This window comes from Cebidichthys violaceus, unplaced genomic scaffold (assembly GCF_023349555.1).
Source record: "Cebidichthys violaceus isolate CVI_PGR_0920_01 unplaced genomic scaffold, fCebVio1.0.p SCAF_43, whole genome shotgun sequence".
NCBI lineage: Eukaryota > Metazoa > Chordata > Actinopteri > Perciformes > Stichaeidae > Cebidichthys > Cebidichthys violaceus.
Genome location: NW_027176628.1, coordinates 85,001 through 95,000, shown reverse-complemented (window position 1 = coordinate 95,000; position 10,000 = coordinate 85,001). Strand labels below are relative to the sequence as shown.

Genomic DNA, 10,000 nt, shown 5'->3' with positions numbered 1-10,000 from the left:
GTTCATGCCAGTCATTTAATGATCTAAAAACAGGCTTCGTTTGGACAACAGAAATCCACAATACTGTAAATAAATGCAGGGGACAATGGGATGTATGTTTTACCTTCACCAGGTAGACTTTGCATGCACCGACGTAGTCAAACAGCAGCCCGTCAAACGTCCTGTAGTGGCGGTCGCCGTACGCCGTGCACATGGACGGACACGGACGAAACGCGCACTGGAACGTCCCGTGCTGGCAAACACTGCAGAGACAGCAGAGCTTCAGTGATTCAGCATCAACTTGTTCCCACTTAGAGCGAGGACATGTTTTTGTTCACGTCTGTAAGGACCCTCCTTTTGTCGAGAGCCTCGGTGAAGATAAGCGTCCGGTGAATTGTCGGAGGCTGAATTTGCACCATTAGTCTGTCATCTGTGTCTTCGTCCCACGGCTGTGGCGTGAAGAAGAAGAAGGAGAAGAAGAAGTGACTGAGGTCAGTGGGGAGCGTTTTCTTTTCACCAGCGATGGACAGTCATACAACGACCCGCTCTGTTTCCTGCCGCTCCGTCCCGTGATGGAGAGAATTATGGATATCAGGTGGCCACTTTCGCCGCTCGGACAATCTCGGGCTTTCAGGCGAAATCTGACTTTGAAAAAAATTAGCACCGTTGTTGGAGATTTGTCTTGATTCTGACGGACAGAGTGTAAAATACCCAGTGGGGGGGGGTAATAGTAGGCTTTTAAAAGACGTTTCAGTGACAAATAATTGTCTTGTGATTTTAGAGACCCCCCAAAGTTCTGCTATCGAGGCTTTGGGAGGGATGAATGGGTCCATTAAGGGGACTCGGACCCCCCAATGACTGGTGTTGTTGGCGAATGATTGGGGGGGGGGGGGGGGGGGGTAATAAAAATTTGTGTGGCATGACAAAGATCTGATTTGTTTCTCAAATCACATCTTTAAGCGTTTGCACTGCAAGTGATCAGATTTAGGATTTGTGTGTCCAGACGTCACCAACCGATCTGAACGTGTGGTGGAGCTGGTGGAGCTGGTGGTGGAGTTGGTGGCGGATCTTTTTATTATTCTTTGAGGTGAATCAACTTCCCAGTATGGACACAGTTATTGTCCTATCCAGAATGAGAACACGGTGAGGGGGCGGGGCTAAAGGAAACGCTAGTGCACTTGGGCGGCAAAATGCAGAAAGGTCTGTGTTATGTTATACTTTTATAAACTGTCTTGCTTCATGAACCTTCACGACGCTGAATCTAAAGCTCTTCATACATCCATGATCCGTCCCCCGATGTCCCCCTTCATGTCCTCCACAGCGCTCTGCTAGCAGCAGCCTGGATTCTGCTCAGAACTTCCACACTTTGAAGTCCGATTTACAAAAAAAACGTTACAGTATGTGTTGTTTTTCTGTTCTGTCCAGACTTTCAAAAAAAATCATGAAGACCCACAGAAGAAAGTGAAAGATTGTGTGTTTTAACAAACAGACGTGATTTAATAAGTGCATGAACGTACCACTGGTGGCAGGGGGAGGACACTCGGTCTCCGGGGTAATACTCCTTTCCTTTCCACAGACAGGGGCAGGAAGCAGGTTCAAAGCACTCGTCTCCGTGCTTCAGCAAGCTGCAGGCAAACATAAGACTTGTTAAAGAGGAAACTGAGCTATAGTGAAAGAGACTGGACCTGTGACAGGGTCCAAAACATTCAACAAGTTTCGTAAAACTTTCTATGACCTATAAAGCGTTATAATCTCCTTATACCACTGTATAATTATAGTTATAAGCACTTATAAACATTCATAGTGCTTAATAACATCACAAAAAACTCACTCTTCAGACTAAACTGACTCAAATAATAAATAATGGTGCGTTATATCCAGCTACAGGTACAGTTGTTTCAGGTGTTTTCTATATTTTGAGTCAGATGAGTCTCTATACTCATTCACCTCTGGTGAACTAAACACCTCAAGCGGTGCTTTCGTGTAATTCTTCGTGGAGAAACTCAGAACAAACAAGCGACTCGGTTGTTTACGAGCCGACTACGTGACGGCGGTGTGTGGTCCACGTCATCGTGGTCCAGGATCCATCGTGGTCCAGGATCCATCGTGGTCCAGGATCCATCGTGGTCCAGGATCAAGCTGCACTTGACGGGCAGACAGCAGCACAGAGACCAGGACCCCGTGTTTACATCGTGATGAGTTCTTAATGTGAAGATGTCGGACATATTATCTGTTTTTCTTTGTTGTGTGTTTGTTGTGTAGTAAACAGGCTACAACTGAATTCCTTTGTGCATCCCTGTGTTGCATAATGACAATAAAGGACCTTAGAACCTCCTTCCTCCTGCACGCTCTGCCAAGGCACCAACACCAACACCACCACCACCACCACCACCACCACCCCTCAACTGAACCAAACAGAGTATTTCCAGTTGGTGAGAACGCGTCTGACGCGGACAATCTGGTGTTGAGCGACAGACAAACCGCGGACCCCGATTATCTAAAACATTGTGCGAGTTCATGTGAGAAAGCGGTACCAGGCCGTCTTGTAATTCACACAAACTCCTCCTCACGAATGAACCAAAGACGACCAGTAGATCGGAGTAAGGATCAGCCGGTTGAGCTGCTGACTGAAACCATCAACGGGGCCAATGAAGGAGCCTCGTCAACCAGCGGACCGCGCAGTCTCAATGGCAGTTTCTATACAACACAAGCACCGTTTGGGGGCTCCTGTGTTGGATGATGAGGACCGTCCTCAGAGGCAGGGCCAAAAGCAGAGCGGAGGGGAGAGAGTTTCGGTGACTGGGCGACCCGTGGATGAAAAGCGGTGACACTCGTTAGCTACATGAGAAAACCAGACAATTAGGATTCTCAGAGATAGAGAGAGAGAGACGCTCTTTGTCCGGGACGCCTCCATTTGCTTTCCGCTCCGCGGGACGAGGCCGATAAGTATCTTGTAATATCTCAGGGTTGAGCTACATCCACTGGCGAGGCCGCGGACAATGAAGCGGCATGCTGAATGGTCCCGCACACAAACCTCAGGTTCACCTGAGTAGAGTTACACCCCAGATAACACCGTGTTAACAGCTTCCTTTGTGCCGCCGCCAAGCTGCCGTATCGAGTGCTCCGATCAAAGATTCTACGATCGGTCATTCTCCCGAAACCTGCGTGCACATTATGAATACACCCTCATGAACACGGCCCCCGATTTGCAATTGAATTGAAATATGGTCGCTTCCTGTTCACCGGTTGCAAGAAACAACAAGATGGCGACGGTCGTAATCCAAGATGGCGATCCTCGAATTTGAGGCTTCAAAACGTCCGTCCACAAACCAATGGGTGACGTCACCATGAGTACGTCCACTTCTTATAGACAGTCTATGGGTGAAGCTACGATTGGCCAGTCTGCGTTAGAGGGGGCGGGACTTATCGAAGAGTCCTTTGGTGGATTGCGAACGTGTACGTCGATGTCAAAAACAGACCTGAATGCTTCAATATTGTAAAATCAATTGTTGTTTTACACATATAGTAGTCAGCACACTAATCAGGACATTCAGCCGGCATTGTATAAAGATATTTCATGTAAATATATATTTATTCAAAGTGATGAAATGGAGAAAACATTTTTATAATACTCTAAAAGAGGAACCTTCAACTTTAGGTTTGCCTGAAAGTTGCTCACACATTTCTTTTTTAAATAGTTGTGAAATTATAACATTATATTGAATTAATTATACCTACTATCAACCCTCAAATCCCCAAAAATGTTTTGTCAACGTCAACACGGTTCACAAATGAGTCATGTGACCGTCATCTCACCGCCCACTCGCTTGTGAACGTCGTCATTATTTTAGTTTATTAACACCTCCAGGACGGTCTACAGGCAAATAACAGGAGTCTACGGCTGTGTACTGTAACCAGAACCAGGTTCTGGTATGCCGATGGTCCCGCGCCGCACCTGAAGGTCCAGGTTCATATGAGTTCAGCCGGGCTAATTGTCACAGAACGAGGAATGAATGGGTCTACATTTTGATCATAAACACAGCGTGCCATTGTGACTGAAAACACAATGGCTTCTTCTGTCTGCACCTCGGCTAATTACTTCCCATTAGAGGTTTTTAAGTCCTGCTGCAGATGAAAACCTCACAGTGGACTTTGAGTTTGTTTTATTCCCTGTTTTTCATGACAATCATCTGAATGTAGTATTGATATGACAGAGGGAACACCTGCTGTCTGGATGAGCCTGTGGAGCGATCAAATGTAAATAATGGATTCAATGCAGACGTCGATATACTTAAAAAAACGTTAATATCAACCCTTTCGTTTCTACCACGTCTACATCCAGACAGTCTGCTGTTAAGTAGTAGAGCCCCGCCTCCTGCTTGATTTGATTGGCTGCCAGGGCCAAGTGTGACAATGACCATCGGTGCGACTTCGAGCTTGGCGCTGAAAAAGAAACGTTCATGCTCGTCAAAAAAAAACAACGCTAGAAGAAGGCAACACACGTGTGTTAGGCGCTCCGTACCAGAGGAAAACAATGGTTCGTAGCGACGCCTCTCCTCGCGGCGAGTTCTGTCATGATCTGTGTTCACAAAAAGAGGCGGGGCCAGTGGTGAAAGTGACTGTCAGTTGGCTGTTTTCTTTCCGAACTGTTCTTAAGAGGAACTAGCCTGACTGTAAATGACCGAGCATGAACGGAGGCCTTCAGACATTACTACTCATAGACATGAACATAAGACTGGAGGTGTCACCGTCAGAAAGCCGTAAACTAACCTCCACCATGACGAGGAGGGATATCCATGGTCTACTTTATTACCTTCATAAAAAGCCTTTTTAAGACAGAAGTATTAGATGCATTATAACGAAACAAAGGCTGAATATCCTGTAAATCATTTGATTTAGCTGCAACGATTCATTGCAGCTCACGTCTGTCTTTATCTCGCCTGCTGAAATAAACGGTCACAGACTGTAAAAGCTCTTTCACACGTCAACATCCCTGCTTCTGTTGTGGGTGGAGCCAAGAGAACGTCAGTACAACGTGCATCAGATGCGATGATCAACTTCATCCATCTCCCTCCGTGCAATGCTGCCGACCGAAACCAGGAACAACCCGTCATTATTCTCCAAAACCAGTTCTAAATATCAGCCTGAACCTGTGGACCGCTGACCCGTCGCTGCTCTTATTAACACAGCCGTCATCAGGGAGATGAAGGAGGTCTCTGTGTTTCCATAAAGGTCGTCTTCTGTGACGAGAAGGAGTGAATGAATCACAGCGTGAGGTCAGAAGAGCGTCACTGATCACTGAACACACACTGATGATTCATAGACCAGGACGGAGATGCGTAGGTTCATGAAGGTGTGTGGACTTTATCTGACTTTATCAAATGATTATTCACCTTCATACTTTGAGTTATAGATGGTAAAACTGGCCATAAATCAAAATATACTTTTATTTTGTTGTTGTTTGGTGTATAAATATAAATAAACTCATCCTTGACCTACTGGCTCAAAGACTAAATCTTATCTTCTAGAATAAACTTAACTTTTTCTTTCATATTATATAAGTGGTTGTTTATTTTAATAAATATATTGTAAAAAAGTGGTTAAAAGATATTTAACAACAGTTTCTTTAATAACAAAGCTCCAGGTTTCATGTTTTAAAAAGTGTCTGATATCAGATTTTTCAAATATCTCTGGTGTTGACTGAAACGACTTGTATAAAATAAACAGAAACAGAAAAAGAAAGTAACTTTTTTGTTGTTGTTTGAGTGTATTAATAATAAAGCTGTCAATCAGTGTGTAGCCCCGCCCCTAAAGCATCCCCTGCTTTCTGGTGTGTTTGACTCTAAATGGAGCATAATGTACTAAATGAACATCATGCTGTATTGAAGAAGACTGTAAACTAGAGATTGAGACCATAAACTCATGTTTACAATGTTTACTGAGGGAATAAATCAAGAGAGAAGTAGAGTCATTTTAGACTAGACTTCTATACAACCAGAGGAGTCGCCCCCTGATGGACACTAGAGAGAATGCAGCTTTAACACACTTCCACATTGTCTTTACTTTGGCAGAACCGGAGGTTGCCATCTGGACCAGCTGTTTTCGTGGTCTGAATGTTTTTGACTTTGTTTTGGTCGTCGGGTGCTTTCCGTTGCCGGCTGCCGTAGTTTTGAGATCGACAGCTTCTAGTTAAACTTTTTAAACTTTTTATGTTTTCTCTGTTGTTGGGACTTTTTAAACAGAGATCACTGATTATTCTATATGAACATTCTATCTTCAAATGTATGTTCAGCTGTGTGTCGACTGACATTCTAGTCTTTTACTTCTTAATGTTGTGTATTTATTACACTTTAACCACATAGTATTATTCGTGGTATCCTTGTCCTTCTTCTTCTTCTGTATGACTGACCATGTGACATAGAGGCTGTGTTGTCAGCTACCGTCATGAGCTGCGATGCTAACTCCTGTCTGTGCATACACTGTCATGAGGATGACTCTCGGTCGATGTCACAGAGTGAAACCACTTAACCCTCCATTCAGGAGGACGACAGCCAAAAAGGGATTACGGGGATCAGATGACTGTAATCTAGTCCACGCTGTCTGTCCAGCTCATCGGCCGGTCGGGGGGACTTCTGTCTCCTACCGAGGATCAAAGACTCGTCAAGCGTCATCGACGCCGAGGATCGGGTTGAGTTCTACTATCCAAACTCAACAGAAGTCCCTTATTTTGAATCTCCTTGAATCTCGACAGACGCGTGAGTCTCAGTCACTCACCCAGGAGGGCAGGTGCATCCGGCCACGCAGGGCTCATGTGACGAGCAGGTGAGGTTGAGCAGGAAGGATTCGCAGGTGTGCTCGCAGGCCACGCCCCTCCCCGACAGGACACCATCGTCCCCCGCTGAGCAGTTCTGGTAGAGCTGACCGGCTGGACACAACATGTCTGTGAGAGGAGGAGAAGAATTGAGTTCATGAGAAGCTCCGGCGTCAGAGTCAATTAAGAAAAGCATCTGAAGTGTGTGTTTTAGATGTTTGGGGGTGAACTGTCCCTTTAAGGAGGACCATCCCACCTCCTCATATGAGATGAGAGAAATGTGTCCCCTGTGATTGAGCGACCCAGATGTAGAAAGCACAGGTCTTCTAATCCTACGTGAATAACACACACATGAGTGAGATGTAACGGATTAAAGGGACTCACCGCCGTCTGGTGTTTGGGACACCAGTTTACCGTTCAGACAGAGTCTGTAGGGGGACACAGAGAGGACAGGACGACGATGAAGATGATGACATTAAATACAAAAGCATCTTTTGAAGACTGATGGCATGTTTCTGCTCATTTCTTGTTTTATTCCATCATTTGTTTTACATGTTTTTTTTTATCATTTTATCACTTTTTTCACCATTACTAGCAAGACTATAACAGCAACAGAGTATATTAGTATTGTTGTTGTATTGTTAGTCTAATGTCTCCGTCCTGATCTACCAGGACGTTCTGGTCCACAAAATACTGGACCGTCTCTACAGCCGGCTGGACTACAGCCTCCAGTTGGCTGGACTACAGCCTCCAGATGGCTGGACTACAGCCTCCAGTTGTTTTCTCTGCAGTCAGTAAGAAGTGTGTGTTAATCATCCTCCTGAATTAACACGAGGCTATGCTTGAAGTTGTCACATGCAGGTGGAGAGACGGAAGGGGAGGAGCTTACTGAACACCTGCCGACGTCATGATCACATCTCCTGGTTCGTAGTCCGCTCCGAGGAAACTGCAGGGACACTCGCTCCTGTAACGAAAGCCAAGCGCATACACACACACACACACACACACACACATACGAGAGACGCCCCTGAACATGTTTAATGCGCACCGTCGTCTACTGCGAATTAACAAGCCAGAATGATCGTGTGAAGACGTGTGTGTTAAAGAGGGCTTTGTGTTAAACAGAGCATTAGAAGTGAGCAGAGAGAGGACGCATGAGAAGGCTGTAGGAGGTGAACTCAGTGCTCAAACGTTCTGGACGAGATCCTTTATTAAAGCAGCGTCAGAGGACGGCGGTGGATCCACGCGGTGGTGAAGTGCGTACAGCGGAGGCCTCTGAACACACAGGCCAGCGCCACACAGCGGCCTCTGTGCTGCCTCTTTCTCACCGGTCATCAGATATCTGTGTCGTCCTCCGGCCCCCCGAGCGCGGAATGAAAGGGGGGTTTCACGGCGAATTCCTCAATTGTAACTCTATCGCATAGTAAGTAAGGCGCCGCGCCGCGCTAGGATGTAAAAGAAAAAGAGAAGAGAAGAAGAAAAAAACTGGGACATTTAAGAGGAATTAAGCTGCATGTCTTCAGAGCGAGCGAGTGAGAGAGAGAGAGAGAGACAGAGAGAGAGACAGAGAGGGAGACAGATACAGAGAGAGACAGAGAGAGAGAGAGAGACACAGAGAGAGAGAGACAGACAGAGAGAGAGACAGAGAGAGAGAGAGAGAGAGAGACAGAGAGGGAGAGAGAGGGAGACAGATACAGAGAGAGAGAGAGAGAGAGAGAGAGACAGACAGAAAGAGATTCCCTGCTGCCTCCGTTAAAAAACGATTGAACGTTATAGAAAGTATATATGCACGACTTCCGTCTCTCTGCATGTGTCGCTACGTCGTGCTTTGTTTCAGAGGCGGGGCCTCACCTGTGCACGCAGGTGTGCGTTCGATGGTTGTAGAAGGAGTCCGGCGGGCAGACGCAGCCCTCCTCGCACTCCTCCCCGCAGCGCTGCGGGACGGAGAGGGCGGAGCAACGCCGCTGGCAGGACGACACGCAGGTGCCGTACCGCATGGTGGCGGGACAGCTGACCGCTGCGGGGGGAGGGAGACGATGTTAAGAGTCCATGTCGGGGGATGGGTTCATAACATGGAGGCACAGTTCTAACAGCTGGAACCGTTTAAGTGACGTGTTCTCGTACTTATGTTGCGGTGGTTTACGTGGTTATCTTGAGCCCAACCGAGATGCTTTTCCTGAATCTAACAAAGTGGTTTTGTTGCCTAAACCAAAAAAATTAATTCATGAAGTCATCGTCTTTGACCCGTTCGCTCACCGCAGTCGGGCATCTGCGATCGGAAGTCGACGATGACGGAGAACCTGCGGCAGTGGCGAGCGTAGTGGGCCAGCGCCGAGCAGAGGCAGGGCGTCCCGCACCTGCAGGTGTCCGAGCGACACTGCCGGTGGAAGGCGGTCGGGCTGAGGTACTCGTGGCAGGCGGAGAACAGGTCCTGGTTCAGCACGTCGCACGTCTCCGAGGCGTAGGCCGCTGGGCAGAGAGATCCACAGACAGTTACAATATGTACAGATATGTCCAGGTATGTACGAACATTGACAGAAACAAAGCAAAGGGTCGATTATCTCAAACGTCCTCTTCTTCACCGCTCAAACGGAAAGAAGCTGAAAGGCAGACGGGGAACTGACCGGCCTGCTGGTGAGTGTCACAGGGGTCGAGCTGAGGAGCGCTCAGGCCGGTGGAACACGCCGACGACACTCTCCAGGCGTTTCCGAACAGCTGAGGAGTGCTTTCTATCATGCCGGACGGAGATCTGCAGGTAAAGACCCAGAGCAGGGGTTCATTAACGACAGCATGGAGACTGAGTTCTACGGACACGTACGAGCAGAACCTTTTATCTGCATGCAACGCTTTAGTGTAAAGGTCAACGGTTCAACACTGAGGTACCATCCTATCATTTTGCACACAGAGAGTGTTTTTAAAAGGGACTCTAAGTACGAAGGATAACAAATGACTACATCTAAGATAGCTGCCACAACGTAAGGCGATATGATGCAGAGGATTCTGCAAGTCATCATTTTAACTGCAAAGTCTATTGTGGAGATGTTCAGTGTACGACCACTTCAGTCCCCGACTGTGATGTAGATCCATTTACAGCTGTTAGGACAACATCCGCCCTTCATGGCCGGCCATTACCACAGCGTACAGTGGAGCCCCTATTCCACTAACAGTAAATTCCTTGTTGAAGTGGCGTGTCCAGTTGGGCGCTCATCT

The 10,000-nt window shown here is 47.0% G+C and overlaps 1 protein-coding gene across 1 annotated transcript in view; it reads right to left on the bottom strand.

Moving 5' to 3' along the window:
• Positions 1 to 10,000, bottom strand: part of otog (otogelin) — a 43,239-nt gene that overhangs the window by 23,415 nt on the left and 9,824 nt on the right. The window contains exons 13-19 of the mRNA XM_068728727.1: positions 9,415 to 9,539; positions 9,047 to 9,259; positions 8,642 to 8,807; positions 7,175 to 7,218; positions 6,754 to 6,919; positions 1,497 to 1,604; positions 104 to 242 (exon numbers count right to left, since the gene is read on the bottom strand). Of these exons, the coding sequence (XP_068584828.1) occupies positions 104 to 242; positions 1,497 to 1,604; positions 6,754 to 6,919; positions 7,175 to 7,218; positions 8,642 to 8,807; positions 9,047 to 9,259; positions 9,415 to 9,539 (961 nt within the window). The remainder of the gene's footprint in view (positions 1 to 103; positions 243 to 1,496; positions 1,605 to 6,753; positions 6,920 to 7,174; positions 7,219 to 8,641; positions 8,808 to 9,046; positions 9,260 to 9,414; positions 9,540 to 10,000) is intronic.